Source organism: Lethenteron reissneri, chromosome 29 (assembly GCF_015708825.2).
Source record: "Lethenteron reissneri isolate LAM-NWPU_2019-01 chromosome 29, ASM1570882v1, whole genome shotgun sequence".
NCBI classification, from domain to species: Eukaryota; Metazoa; Chordata; class Hyperoartia; order Petromyzontiformes; family Petromyzontidae; genus Lethenteron; species Lethenteron reissneri.
In genome coordinates this window covers 6,303,232-6,319,355 of record NC_083807.1, presented here as the reverse complement: position 1 = coordinate 6,319,355, position 16,124 = coordinate 6,303,232, and the positions used below count along the sequence as shown (strand labels likewise).

Sequence of the window (16,124 nt, the reverse complement as noted above, 5' to 3'; positions counted from 1 at the left end):
TGGTAGAAGGGTCTCAATAGCAGAAAGGGTAAGCAAGTGGGTGATCTGGGAGACGTACAGGTAGAGGTGGGAGGAGATCTTGTAGAGTGGAGAGACGTGAAAAGAACATGAGAGCTCAAAATCAATGACTCCAAAGTTTTCGGACATTTTCATCAACGTGATGTCAGAATTCAAATGCAGAAAGTGATGGCTTTACTGAGGCTATGGTGGAGTTAACGAAATTTGAACTGGGAATAAAAGCGATTACATTTTTTGTTGTTGTGTGTAGTCATGTTACTCACAGTCACTTGACGATGTGTGACAGCTGACGTAATGAAAAGCTTACACTTTTCTGCACAGGAGGTGAGGCCTTAGGTTAGAGTTTGTGGAATTCACATGTGAATTCTGCTTCACATGAACAAAGTGTGCATGGTCTAATGATGCACGTAGTTTTTTTTTTATTAAGTTAAAATCCAAATTACAGAGTAAACACGAAATTCCCTTCCTGTACAATTGTTCTGTCTTTGAAATAGGTATGTGTTCAGTGAGCATATCACATTCGGATATAAAAAAAAACAATGAAGAATGTTATTTTAAACGTTTTATTATTTCCATGGTTTTTTTAATCCGTCTGTCCGTATAATACATTCGCTAAATAAAAACTCGGAAAAGATTTGCATTAGGTATCCTGTAACATCACTTTTCTCCTCCCCGTGTGATCACATCAAAGTGGAAAAGCAATCTGACACCTGCCGAAAGTGAGTGCAAGTGATTGCATAGATGGTCATAGCGGCTTGCATAACAACATTCACGTCAACGTTTAATACAGTTTCTGCATTCGAATGATATGAAAAATAAAACTTGAGATAAACGATATAAATTCCAAGGGACTGTGTTGGGAGTTCGCATTTTCCTTCTTTTTTTGTTATAAAAATACTGTTGTATAATATACAATGTACATGATATGCAGCTTCCAAAGGTGTGCAATTACTGCACTTGCAGATACACTCATGCATCAGGTTAACAGTATTCTGTCCACAAAAACACAGCACATCCCTCCTCTGATTACACTCTCAACTATATAAAGTGTTTGACCCACAGCCAAATACAGTGCCTACAAAACATAGCACACGTCTCCCCATCTCTCTCTCCCCAATTTCAATATTCCCATAACCCTCCCTTCCGTGTCAACCCCAAGTATGCATAGTCAGTTTAAAATTGTGAATGTTTATTCATTAACAGCGTGATAACTGATGCTACGTGCACTCGCATCTGTACACTTCAAAAAGATGTCACCACTTTAAAAATATATTTCAAATATATAGCACAATAGGCTTCCGGATACCATTGCATTTAGCTGATGTATTAATGCTAATTCTGCTATATTGTCATAAGACTGTTTAACTACAGAGTAAAAATTTACAAATTATAATCGTTAACTGCTGTACCGTTAGCTTACACATGCAATGTTGTGTTAACAGTCTGCTACATTTTGCGTTTTTATTCGTAAAGAACACACACACTGGTGGTAGTTCATCCTGAAATACACCGTATGTATAGTTTAATTTCAGTAACCAGTCTCAAATGATTTAACTTATTGCAAGGCTGCTTCGACGCATAGCGCCGGCATCATTTCAGCATCGGTGAGGCTTCCAAAGGGCATCTTCTTCATCTTGCATGAAAACCCTACGAAGAAAAAAAGCACTCAAATATATCTGGTTTGGCAAATGTAAATACAGACATATGCCCTACATGCAAATATGAAAGCAGACAAATACAGATTACCACGAGAGTGACATTCATGATGAGCTCCCTAATGTGTTTGCGATACGACATTTGGACTAAAATGTGTTTTACATCACGCCGTCGTCATTCTATATTTTACATGATTTCCAGGAAGCCACTTTGAAGACGAGCTTCACGCATAGCGGATCAATGCCACACTCCTGGTCACCGTCCTCATGTGCGTGACGTGAAGAGCGCACTTGTAGCAACACGATTAAAAGCACTGGAATAAATGCTGTCGGAACACTGAGGCTGGTACGAGATCGTTGGCTGTATTCTGGGCAGCAACTTAAGAATAACACCGTGTCCTCGAGCTGAGCGAGTTTTGGAGGTCACCAAGGACTGCACAAAGTGGCGCACAAAAAAAGTTGTCGAAAATAGTTTTGCTTATTTATTTATTTCAGCGGACCTCAATAAAGACGTGACATTGAGTGGTTCCATCGTGTCGTATTGCAGGCAGGTTCATGGCCGTGATGTGGGGCTGCACTGACTGTAAATGTTTTCATGAAGCAAGAATCGTTTTTTTCTTCGTGACGTGACTCCAGTGGCACAATTTGGGAATAATTTGTAATTGTTATATATTATTAATACATGTATTATATACAGAACCTGCATTTAGGGGTTTAAGTCGTGTTTTGTCAAATGTTTCAGTTATAATGAAACAAAGAACACTTTATTTTGCTCATACAAATCCCTGCTGTAAGCCAGACCAGCGTCATTATCAAAATATGCTCAAAACTGTGACGTTAATTAAATATTAACACTCATTCTCCCTCCTCCAACAGGTTGATTGGAGGGATAAAGCATTGTGAACTCGCGCACAACAGAAATGATTGCGCCATGGTCTCCTTAGCGTCTCCCCGTAGCGCCGTGCGCTGTCGCTGTGTGGTTTAGGGAAGCAATCAGAGAGGACACTGCAGTCTCAACGTCATCAGCCTTGCAAGGTCATGTGCTCCTCAAGCAACAAAGTAGTAAAATATTGTAAATGCGTATGTTCTAAACTCAAATTACGGGACATATTGAGAAAACACGAAATGCATAACAGATGTATGTTTAATAAAAATGGTAGATGCCAAGCACAAGAAAACAAGGCTGCGCAAATCTATGACATGTCTATTGATAGTGATCACACTTTCAAATTAGAACGTTGAAAGTATCACCATGTGTAAACAAGCATAGGGGTGGCGCGCATCTCTCTGTCGCGCAGATTGTAACTTACTTTGTTGGGCCGAGTCAATTTGAAAGCACAACCTTCAGACTGTGAGTTGGGTGCTTACCATCAGCATCCTCTGACCATTTCAAAATATACATAAACTATGAACTTTATTTGTAATACCAGAATTATTATTGTGTTACCACTCCATGTATTTGTATATACTCACTTGCATACGAGTGAAATCCTATATGTGCATTGTCCAAACCCAGTAGGATTTATCATCTAGTCTATAATGAAAACAAAAACGACAATATCCCAAATTTACCATTTGTATTACAGCCAATGACAAAATAAACAAAACTGTGTGCTAGTTGCAAACTTGAAAGTAACATTTTAAAAACATAACACAATTTTCATTAAAAGAAATACGTTACACATTTTTTTTATTGTTATCGTTCAATATAGTTCACATTTTTTGTACGGAATTCGTAATTTTTACAGGCCTTCATACCTTGTAGTGCAGTCTCTGTGTTGCATGAGGAAATTCCCTGCTGTATGAGGTCATCTCAAGATATCAGATTCCTGTAAATAAAAATAGACTTGAGTGACTTCCAATTCTTCAGCACGCAAAACAAGCCAGGGAAAGATATATGGCCAATAACTACACAATTATGTTTGCAGTAACAACCCATATATATATACACTTAACACCCTTTTATATGAAATTGCACACCTTTTAAAACGTGTGATCACACCTGGTGAACACAAAGATACTTGTGATTTAGATTCAAACATTTCTGATTGACGTAATATACATCAACGGAGGTTGAAAGAGAGAAAACGTCCTTTTAATCGAATCCGTGTTTTCATGGCTTGTATAAATTATCCCATTCGTTTGTGTCAGTGTTGTGTGCATACTTATCTGCTCTATTACTGCAGCCTAACAGAGCGTTAAGCCACCATAACTGTCGCAGATTGAATTCGGAGACATGGTTATGCACCGTGGAAATTAATCGCAGCCTTTTTGTTATATATAAAACGTTGCAACTTTTCCTTCATCATGGCTCGTCTTTAACTATCATGATCGAATAACACCCGAGGTTCACTTATCGTCCACAACATTGATGTGTTGTATATCAAGCGTAAAATACTGAGCAAACATTGACGTGCAAGAATACATCATGCATCAGACTTGTAGCATGCAGACATTTGTATTGTATCCATTTAGCAAAACATCAAAGCAGATATGGTTGCATTTGTAGGTGTCATGTGTCAGATAATGAAACTAACGCCGTAGCATTACCATTGAGGGTGGCGGTAAATATTGGGTTCCTTTGGTGTCTCGTCTAACATTAGCTTCGGCATGTAATGCTTTAAAACGTTAGAAGGGAAACTCACGCATACTTTAAAACGCCACTTTAGAAGAAAATTTTAAGAATTGCTATGAGCACACATTAATTCTTTTATGTACGTTTAACGTATGAAAGGTGTGTTATTTATCAATTATTTATTTACTTAAAAAAAACGTTATAATTGTTGGGTGTTGTTATTATTATAATTGAGCGAAACCAGTCTGTAAAACGGGTGTTAAATTGTTTCAGATCAGTCTCAGTTGTTATCGGTTTTACCGTAAACAAAAAAACTTTAGAGTGCAGATTTAGGGCATTTAAACAGAGCAATAAGTATTAGTAAATGGTTTATTGTACTGCATTATGGTTACCTTGCTAATGCTGGGCTGCTCAACATTTAGGGGCCATCCTTTGACTCCTTCAGATGGGCGCTACAAATCATTCCTTATGAACAGCTCACTTAAAGAGAACTTAACAAGTTATTTGTTTGTAGCATGGCATGCAACCACTTGTGTATAACTTCCCTTTGTAAGAAGCTACTTATTAACAGTTTAGCTTAAACAGAACAAGAAAGCGATAGGTTATATTCCATATCTTACTCAAACAGTTAACATTTTAAGCACATGCTTGTAGGTGTTAACATTCACTTTCTTAGAGAGGGCCAACAAATGGAATGTTTGAAAAGAATTTATATTTTTATTTGATTAATTATCATTAATTATAATATTATTTAGGAATGCTTTAGAATAAATTTAGAATTATGATGAGCTTAAAATGTTTTAGCTTTATAGTGTGACAAAACCTTCCGAGTTATATTTTTATAACAGCATTATGTTTTTGAAGTCACAATAATACATTGTAAAAGTACAGTCCATTCCATTTAGTTTGTAGCTTTTAAACGTCTGCTTTATTTACATGTTATATGTTTACAGCTCTCTTCCACGTCAATGATCAGCTACAACACTTACAACAACTAGGCAGGAATATTACTTCTAAAACCGCAGACATTGAAGTTTTGCATTAAAAATTCTAGCTTTAGTTTAAACCGTAAAAATTATATTTTACCACAACAATAAGTTCATGTTTTAAGCTGAATTTAAAGTGATTATGTACAATTTAGAGCTTTGCAGTACCACTGTACTTTAACCGTAGTAGACCGAACAACTATGTAATCAACACGTTTCATATTACCATTGAAACTGCTTATACTGCATTAAGCTTCCGATTGTTCTTATAGAAAAACACAAGTCGGAGAAAAATCATCAAAAACATTGGGCACACAGTTATTTATTAAAATATATATTTTAATGTGATGGAACACTCTGTAATGAAATGGACTAATTTTACCAAATCGAGTTCACATTGACATCGCATGGGAAAAAAAAACCTCTAAAATAAATACATATATTAATAACCAAGTAGAAAGGGAATAAAATACGACAATAGTGCGCCTCTGCCACTGTCTGTATCAGCCTGTGTGCGTGTGTGTGTGCACGCAAGAGTGCATACAAGATCGACATTGTGTGTGTCTATGTAAGTGTTGGAACAGCGGTAATGTTCGCGAGCACACGAGCATCATTATCTACCATACGGATGCTCTCTGAAAGCAGCTTTCACTGCTCTGGCTGGCAGGGCTTTCAGATGGCCATTGGACCCTGCCCAACCATTTTCTCCTACAAGGCACAGAAATGATAAAAAAAAAACAATTATTGTCTTTGCAATGCTCCACTGCTGGGCTTTACGAAACTTTCCATTTCAAATTCAGCAGCTGCTCAGATTTTATTTCGCTTGAAGGTGCATTCGCACACAAGGGACGAGCCACATTGCTGAGTGTAGCAGTTTAAAAAAGCCATTTCTTAAAGCAACGTGGATATTCACTCGTTTCGGACAGACAGGAAACTTAACCCACTCGTTCGAGGACCCATTGCTGTGTCTTATGCTTATGGTTTCCAACCATTAATAACGTTAGTCTCTTGGGCGAATGTGAGCTCGCGCCGTTTTTAAACCTCCGGTCAATCGGCGTGGGTACTTATTAATGTTTTAGTAGGATTACAGTGTTTTTTTACAACATCCTGATACATTTGTTACTGAAGGAGCATTTTATATTCCAGCACATTTGTCTTGTTTTAAACGTGGTCCTTACCGTAAGACTCATACTCTTCTCGCCCGTATCCTGCGTAGTATTCACTGGCACTGTTTCACAACAATGGGTGTGCACGCCACATTTTCACGTTCGGATTAAAAGGCACAATCGTGAACGTGCAATCACTTAATGCAACTTATAAAATCAACATGCATTTAGAGTATTTGGCCGCTATAAATGTTCACGTGATAAGCAACTTCGTTGGACTAGCAGTTGTGATTGCCTGGTCGCTTCTGATGAAATAAAACGTAGTTTTTTTTTATATATAACAAATATTTTGCACCAAAAAAAGTCTGCTTTACTTGCCTTTGTGTCTGCGAGGGGAAAGTGCCGTCAAACGAATCTTCGTACTCAGCGATATATCCATTCTCGTAATCCTGACGAACATAAAAAGGGGATAAATCTGCATGAGGGGCCTCAAAGCAGAATGCGAGGTAAGTTTGCATATCACAACAGTGAGTTGTTGTGCATATCATTATGTTGAACACGCTGAATTCAAAAACCAAAGACTGTGCATGTCAATGGTATGTTAACAGCAGCACTTATAGAACAGGTTTAAGAGTAAAACATTATATTTACACCAACAAAAGAGTGAATCATACTTATATGGAAAGATTGTCCCAAAAAATATAGTATGCAGTGTAATCTATGGCTATTGGGCATCACTAATTAACGTCTACATAACCAGTTGCCAATCATTATGAAAACGGTCCAATTGCTGAAAGATACAATATTATAACTCTGGTACCTGGTCCCTCCACATCAATTCTTCCCATGAGTGTTTGTTTAAACAAAGTAACCTTGGACAAGTTCCAGTTTCACGGAGGTCTCATCAACAGGCTATGGCCTCATGTGCAAATGCTACCCGGTGCCCTAGCGTTTTGGACAGACAACGTCCGTGATTAACGTACAACAAATAATAAAGTCGTTGGAATGCGCATCACACATGCTCCTATTTTTCTTCAAAGATCTATGCAAACGATAGAATGGAGGAATTGATCTAACTGCTCAGAGGAAATATAATTTCAACTATGTAGAGGCTTTCGGAAAGGTGACCCCTCAACGTGTTTTATTAAAGGTGTCGTTCGAACGGCGTGGGAAGCCTCTCATTGACTCAGCAGTGAACTATATTTATTCTAATTGGCTGAGCAACGCAACCAATCAGGGTTGATGGCGTAATCGGCGAGTTGTCCTGCGATTGGCCAAATGGATTCGAAAGGGAAAGGGCGGGGAAACGGCAGTGGGAACCTGTGGGAGGTGAGGGCCTCAGGGTAGTTAAGACAGAAGCGGAGGGAATTCGGACTGTTTGGCTCAGGGGACTGGACACTGGACGCATGGTCAGTATAATTTGTATTTACCAGGTAAGGCCCACTGAGGTATCCAGCCCTTTTTCAGAAGTGATCTGGCCACAAATGATAGCTCAACGAAGTGGGATGTTTCTAAATGTGGAGAGGAGGACCCGGAGAAAGATCCACGCGACCACAGGGAGAGAGAGATGCAAACACAAAATATACAGGCGTCAGGGTCGAAACCCACGACCTTCAGCATACCAGGCGAGGTAGTTAACATATCACCACCATGGCCACCCCTAATAAACGTCGTATCCATGACTCGACTCAGGTGCGCCACGCTCCCTTGTGTTTGTCTCCACACGGTGCCTCTCAACAAGCGCCGCTGCTCCGGCGACGCACGTCGAGCCTGGGAAACGCGGGTCGACACCGGGCCCGTTCACTCACGTAGTCCTCTTCGTAGGCCTCCTGAGCCAGCGGAGGTGGCGGGGGAGGAGGAGGCGGCGGTGGTGGCGGCGCCGCTCGGTATGCGGCTGCCGGCCGAGTTCGAGGAGGGGCCAGGGCCCCCCTGCCGACAGGAAGGGGGGGCGGGAGCCCCCGGGCCAGGGGGAGGCCCCGCTGGGCGGCTGCCACTCGCAAGACGGCCCTGGGGCCACACTGGGTGAGGAGCAGGTAAGGAGAAAGACACGAGGGTTCGGGTCATGATGGTAACAATAACAAAACCACAACGGCCTAATGCAGCCGCGAGGGGCTGTCGTGGCAGTGCTCTCTGTAGCTTTCTCCCGACATGTCACAACTAATAAAACGACGGACACCGTGCGGAACAATGCACGCTTCAAGCGGTGTCGCCAAATGTCACCTGAACGTCACTCTCCTTGTTATAAAATACTTAGAATAGCAATATCGAGCAATTGTTACTATTTGCTATCTGGCATATTTTGAAATTTTTCTGCTGACTTTTTTTGACAACTTTCGCATGTCAAAATAATGACATCTAGTGACTTTTCAACGTTTATCTGGCGACTTCCGGCTTTGTGGATTTGACAACGCTGGCTACAACTCAAAAACATCGGAGCTACACAGTCCATAATTGTCCCTGTGCTCAAACAAACGTTGAGTGGTGCTCCTCGCCACTGGTGGTCATTAATAGTGGTGGCAATCCTACATTTCTATGGCAAGGATAAATCAATTTTAAATATATATAATAACTTAAGTGTCCATTCGGCGGTGCTCATCTGGTAGTATTATTTATATTATACCCGGGAAGGGCCCAGTTACCCTGAGTTGGAGTTTGAACTCAAAATCTCATTATCATGAGATCATTATTCTGCCATCTAAGCTAAATCCTTAGATTGGCTTGTTAATTGGCCAACTTCCATGATTAAGTTCCAGAATCAGGAGGTGAGCATCAGCTGTTCATACAACATAATGCAGTAGTACCGATACCAATAAAAATTTCCAGTGCAGAATCACTGTCAAAATCAGGGTTCAGATGTATATATATATGAGACTGTGTTCTTTATCTCAGACCAACTCAACAATTATTCTCCTCTTGGTTCCTTGCCTTCATATGTGTGAAACGCCGATTTTATAATTGACTCGGATGTCTTGCCCACCTTTGTTCATTTTTGCATAACTTTTTCAGGATCTTCAATGACGAAGTGGGTGATAGATATTATTGGTCCTGGATATACCGAACACTGATGTATCCTCATTCCTTTATTTCAGTGCCTTGACTGACATTTGGTTATTTTTTTACGATAAGGTTGTGTTTAAATTTTCTTATATAGTGTGGAAATCCCTTCATGGATAACTTATGCAAAGTAATACCTGGGACGATGATGATGATGATGGCCGATGATGATAACGACGATGTCTGATAATGATAATGATGATGGGTGATAATGATAATTATAACGAGAATGGCTGCTGATAATGATATGGATGATGATGGCTAATGATACTATAGTAATAATAATATGGCTGATGATGATCGTGATGATGAAAGGTGATGATGATGGTGCCGTGGCCAGGTACCTGCCATGCGTGGGCATAGAAGGCAGGGGGCCCCGACTGTGACCCCCTCTGCTGAGGGTGTCGGCTCCCACTTCCACGTCATCCTCGCCCTTCAGGAAGCTGAGTTCCCGCAGCTGCTCCTGACGGATCTCGTCGTTATAGTCCTGCCCGCGCCACACGTGGACTCAAGCTGAGCATCGTATCCGACACGGATTCCACGGCGCACATTTTCGTTGAAAGTGCCGGATCGCACTTGAACGTGTCAAGAATATATAGCCTGCGAATGTGTTTGAACGTGATGGTTCTTGCCATTATCCCAGAAATGTGAATGCAGTTCTGGTGGACCACGTAGAAGTTGAGCTATTTTGTAATATGGCAACCGATAGGTCAGTGACTTGCAGGTGGGGGTGAGGACACGACCCAGCGGTAGCGGGCTTGCCGTCTGTTTTGCAGAGGTCCACAATTAGCATCAAGTGGCCGCCCTGGTTATTACTGCGGGTGTATTAATCGTAAAATACGCTTAGAATCTTCTTCACAGTGGACGTTAAAGATCGTGTTACATCAATCGCAAAAGTAGGCTATTGCGTGCCATCGTCATCCAGATTTGCCGAATTTTAAGTTACCCGCAACTTACTCAATTGCGGGAAACATATCAATTATTACTCTCTCCTGAATAAAGAGGCATGAGACTCAGTGATGCTTTCCTCTGTAAACAAGCATCACATTATTGAGTGGCCTGTAGGAGGCATTTTGCAGAGAGTATACCAATACATTACCATTTGGATTTACATAGCATCTAAACGTAATTGCATCTCACGAATCTGTAATGGTGATCTTTGTTCATCAGGGGGAATTAGGAAGGAGAATGTTATATTTTGCAGACAGGAAGCAGTTGTAGGCAGCAGAGAAGGAAAAGGTATTTGCATAGACGGAAATGTATGGGACTTTTCTTGCTAACATGGAAGGGGTGGTCAGCTTTGATCCTGAGGTTTCCTAACCTCTCTTGCAGAGTGCAAGTGTTATCCCCTCATTGGTGTGGGTTTTCTCCACGCACCCCCATGTCCTCCACTCATGTGTAAAAACATTGAAATGTTCACGAGCCACCATATATCCCAAATAGAAAACCCTGAAATTGTTTTTGAGACTAAGTGAGATTTTTCCTGGGCAAGTAAATAGAGAAAATGTTGAATTAGTTTATTTTATTATAATTATTATGCACCTTTTTTACAACATTATAACTTCAGCAATATAATGATTAAATAAATGCAAAACCTACATTCGGGTGAAATTACAATTTCCTGTTATGGTCACTAAAATGTTTTAAGTTTGTGATCAACATAACCCGGGATGATGAACCTCTGATTTAATTTTCACTATCAACATTTGACTGACAATTTGTGTATGCCATTTTAAATGTACTACATTGTGCTGCATTCAAACATGTAGGACGTTACAGCGTTAATGCACTTAAAGCATAAATGAAAGCGAAACATCTAAAGAAGTGTAATTTAATGCATACAGACTGACGCTTCATCCAGCACCTATGTTTATCACGATAGAAAAAAAAGATCGAAGTGCACATTATGATGCTGATTACATAAGCAAGTGGGTGAGTCAACAAAATTTGCCCATCACGATGTTTGCATGAAAGGGTAGCGTCATTATAGAACGGGTTTTGTTTTGCCTCCCCCGTGTAGTTGATGTACTTAGAAACCCAGACACATAACTATAAGTGTTAATCGGTTCATATCCCGGTTGGGCCTCAACTCATCCTCTACATATGGCTAAATGAGTTCCAATCTGTGGGAAGTTAATGTTCTATCCAAGACTGGTTCGCTCTACAGGAATGTGGAATTTCAACCACTGGCTCAGGGCTGTCAATGCCGATGAGCACCACTCTGATTTTTTTAATAAGGAGACACTGATTATATGTAAATTATATGATTATTATTTGTTACACAGGAAAGTCTCAATTGAGTCTCAAGTCTATGATTGGTAGGGTCCTGCTTAGAGATGTGGGACCCTATTTTGTTGTTGAATATGTTTCCGTGTCTGACGAAACGAAAGCACCAGAAAGACCTGACATGCAAAGGATCCACGTTGAAAAATATGCACTGTTACATCAGTAACAAAAGTAACCAGGTACACCTTTGTCTTACATATCATGCTTATGTTACATCATAACGATTCGGCCAACTTCATCATTTGATAGTCTGATATCGTGCCATTAGGCTTAAATATGAATGTACTAGGTTGTTTGGGGGCGCCTTTGGCGCCCATCAAAACCATTTACGGCCTTTGGCCAGGAAAGTCACGAAATTTGCACATGAACGACGCATTCACGCAAGCACCAAATGCTCCGTTTTGAAGTTTTGAAATGAAACATCTTTGAATTGTATTATGTTTTGAATTAGAGAATTAAATTTCTTCATTAAAAGCTTATATCATTTTACATCTGGAAGACGTAATTGAAAACGACATTTTGTGTGAATTTTCTCTCATCGTTCAGTAGATGTCCTTGCTGGGGGTTCAGTTCGATGCAGACTTTCACCTGTTTGGGATTTCGGGATCAAGATGAGCTGGCCATGCGAGAAGACTGCCGTCTGCAGATCAATTCCAACTTAATCGAACGTCTGTCCTTGCGACTTGTTGATTGTGGGTAATGTATGCAGGGAAAATGGGAAATTGTCGTTGTCGCAAAACAAATGGCAAAGTCGTGTCGGTGGGGGTCAAGTCGATTCTGGGAATCAACACCGAATCGCCTCGGTTATACTCGTAAATTATCCGTGCCTTGATGAAATTTCTTGCGAGCTCCTCGACAATCAGTCGCGTGCCATTGCAAAGTCCTTTCTTTCGGTCGAGAATCCGCAGAAGCAGGATGATGACGCCATTCTTCAGCATCAGGACGTGCGGTGGCATTCCCGATGGCGTCTGGTCATTGAGAAACTCGACTGTAAAATGTATTGTGTCGCTGGGATCTTTGCTCATGACTGAATCGGCACTGTAGTAGATGGCTGGCTCGCCAGGCATCTGTCCGATGATCTTGCGGTTAATTTCGAGTATCTGTGCATTTGTCGGTGCGACAATGACTCGCTTCGAAAGGTCGTCTATAGACCTATCTCCAATGCTGCTGAAGATGGATTCGATGAGATCCTCCATTGTCACCATCAGCTCCGGGATTTGAATTGTGCTCTCTTCAAAGATTCCCGGCACTGGGGGCAAGCTGCCTGTTCCAACTTTAAGCAGCCATTCATTGTGCTCATTTTGTCCCTCGCTGCGCATGTTTGTCGTAAAGTATGAGCTGCGTGAAGTTCTTCCACAACCGGCTTGCCTTGATACAGCACTCAATGATGTCCGTTCGCGTTCCTCGTGGTACAATGGGAAGAATCTGTCGAAAGTCGCCACCTACAACGTAGACTTTGCCGCCAAATGGTTTCTCGTTGCCCATCTCCTCGCACAAGAGCTTGTCGATGCAGCGAAGTCCGTTCTTTGTCAGCATAGTAATTTCGTCGATGATGATGAGCGAAGCTTTGTGCAGAACTTCAGCTTGTGGCGATGCAGGCCGCATGGAAGAGACTGAAGTGTCGAGCAAGGGAACTGGAAGCTTTAATCCACTGTGAACTGTATGTCCTCCTTTGAGCATTGTTCCAGCGATGCCTGTCGTTTCAAATGGCAGTACAATTTGTCCTTGACCCTGGATGTACGTCATGAGAGTTGTGTAGAGGAAGGTCTTGCCCGAACCTCCGGGACCGTCGACATAGAAGCATCAGTTCATCACATTCTCATCATCGACAATCATGATGATCTTATTGAACGCATCAGCCTGCTTCTTGTTGAGCATCGCAAGACGTCGTGCACCCTCATTTGCTTCCTCAACTTGGTCATACACATCTTCTTCCGATGGGTTTCTCTTTGGTGTTGGCAAGCCAATTGCTTTGCAAGAGAATCTGTGCTGCTGCAGAACGCTGTTGATGTCGTGAAGTGCTTTTGTTGATCGCGGTGTTTTCGGCATCTCTTCGCATGTCGTCGAGAATTAAGTCCAATGTGTGGTCCTCCCACAGCTTGAGAGGTGATGCCGGCTGAGAGAAGCAGCAAACATCTCGCACAACTGCTTCGGCATCATGTAGGTGCTGGCATCCGTCAAGCAGCAATCCCACTCATCGTCAGAATCACGAAGACCTCGTGCTGAAGCTGCTGCCTTGAAGCTCTCGCACACCACTCCGTCGACGGTCCGCAGCGACTCAAAGCTGGTCGCACCTCGAACATGCAACAGCAGCATTCGAAGATAGAAACGTTCTTCATCTTTGATGCTGACTGTGTAAATGTGGGACACGATCTTGTCAGCTCCTCTCTGCCGCTTCTGCCAATTGCCTCGAACGTAGACATAGTGCTGCGGGATGTCCGTGTAGAGCCACTGACGTGCATCTTGATCACTTCCGTTCAGCAAGAACCACGATTCCAGCTTCATGCAACTGGTCTGTGCTGCTAGCAGAGCTTCCTCCTCGTGTCCGGCTTCAAACATTATCGTCTGTTGGTTGGGCAGATGGACTGCCAGTCTCATCACCGTGTGCGAGAGATTGTGCATCTTCGACTCGAGGAGCCGCCACATCACCTCTGGAGCGCTCACGTACCGGCAATTGATGAAATTGGTGATTTCATCATAGCATAGTTCCGGCTGTCCATTCGAAGTGAGAGCAATGTTGGTGCAACCGAATCCCTTGAATATTTATTTATAGATGTACTTGATGGCTTGAAGGGAAGTGCACACTTCCACATTGATGTGCGCATTGTACTTGAGCGTCAAGTAGGGGTTGTAAGGCAGGACGTATCGATTGTCCATTGAAACGCCTCTGACTTCTGCCTGCCCAGCATATCGACGATGATAGAGTGGGTAGCCGCTCACATTCGGAAATGTGGTGTTGTTGAAAACTTTTGGGAACTCCTTGCTGCATTTTCCGTCATTCATGCAGGGCGCGCGTAGGTTTGCAGCACTGCATGGACCATGCATAATGCATCTCGTGACAATCTCGCACAGTTGTGGATGGTCCCACGTTGGAATTTCGGCGCACACAAACTGGTCAATCCATTCAACGGTTGTGAACTTGTCCTGAGCTCGCAGAGTCACCAAGATGTGGGCTCGCTTCTGGAACTCGATGGTGTAGACGTGCGCCTTCGATTCTCTAAACACGCCGTGTTTGGTCAGATTGAGCGTCCAACTTGATTTTGAATAGACGCGCCACCAAGTCAGGTCGAGCTGATGGCTGCTCGCCCGGTCGAAGATTGTCGGTGATTTTTGGCCAGCTCGGATTTACAGTGAACGTTATGAAGAGGTCGGGTGCACCCCATCTCACAAAGATCGACATTGGATCGCAGCATCACTTGCTCATGTTTCTCGGCGATCCCTCGAAGCTCGAAGGGAGGATGACTGTGACGCTAGCTGCAATGTTTGCGTTTTGGGCTAAGTTTGCGATGTGGTTTGCGAGACCTTGGTACTGCTCTGTTCGCAGACGCTGCTGATTTTGGCGGTTGTAGTTGAGATTGTTGGCCTCGACTTACAGGTACGAATCCACCAACCATTGTTCAGTCAGCTTTCCGGCATTCATGACTAGATTAAAGTAGCCTCAAATCGCCATTTGAGCTGCTTTCCACTGAAGCATGCTGACGTTGTTCCGAACTCTATTCAGTTGTGCTCCCTCGTAAGCCTCGCACTGCCAGTTCGGTTGCCATCCGGGCTCGCCGTATGGAAACAGAATCACGTACGTCATGAGATTCATGTCGAGGTTGACGAACTGCTGATTGGGATTCTGTGGATTCCTCAGTTAGGTAATGTCACGGTCGAACGGCGGCTCGCCATCCTCGTTGACGAAGACCATCACGACTTTGTTTTATGTTGGTGCGTTGTATCGTCGTTGATCCGACTGACGATCACGTCTCAGCACCATGCTGACCAACGGAATTTCTTCTCCCGCTTGAAGTGCACAGTCAACTTCTCATGCTTAGAATTTGCGCATCAACTGGTAGCTCGTGGCGAATCTGTTGTGCCGGCGGAAAAAGCAATAAATATCGTCCAGGATAGGTTGACGACACTGAGCATTCGTGGTGTGCTCTTGACGGATCTCCGTTGCTTGCATGCTGTCAAGCACGTACAGCTGCATGTAATGCGGTGCTTGATTGTCAAGCGGCTGCAGGTGAGATGTGTGGTGATATGTCTGGCCATGGACCTTGAAGACATATGGGCCTCGTCCTGCCAAATCGACGATTTTCGCTCCCATCAACGCGAAGGAGACAGTGCCGTTGTAGGATCGTATGTGATCGTGGAAGTGAGTGTGATTCGGATGAGTTGGGTCAGTCAGCAATGCGCGGAGAAACTCAGGATATTCCAGCTCAACTCCGTTGATGTCCTTTGG

At 42.6% G+C, this 16,124-nt stretch overlaps 1 protein-coding gene across 5 annotated transcripts in view; it reads right to left on the bottom strand.

Moving 5' to 3' along the window:
* Positions 1-563: 563 nt before the first annotated feature.
* The window catches only part of LOC133349210 (KH domain-containing, RNA-binding, signal transduction-associated protein 2-like), a 29,082-nt gene continuing 13,521 nt past the window's right edge, over positions 564-16,124 (bottom strand). For 2 of the 5 annotated variants that reach the window (XM_061562504.1, XM_061562507.1), the window contains exons 6-12: positions 9,739-9,881; positions 8,149-8,347; positions 6,719-6,789; positions 6,413-6,462; positions 3,432-5,942; positions 3,147-3,207; positions 564-1,665 (exon numbers count right to left, since the gene is read on the bottom strand). In XM_061562504.1, coding sequence (XP_061418488.1) covers positions 5,848-5,942; positions 6,413-6,462; positions 6,719-6,789; positions 8,149-8,347; positions 9,739-9,881 — 558 coding nt within the window. In that variant the 3' untranslated portion in view covers positions 564-1,665; positions 3,147-3,207; positions 3,432-5,847. The remainder of the gene's footprint in view (positions 1,666-3,146; positions 3,208-3,431; positions 5,943-6,412; positions 6,463-6,718; positions 6,790-8,148; positions 8,348-9,738; positions 9,882-16,124) is intronic. The other 3 variants (XM_061562505.1, XM_061562506.1, XM_061562508.1) reach the window with 3 other exon arrangements.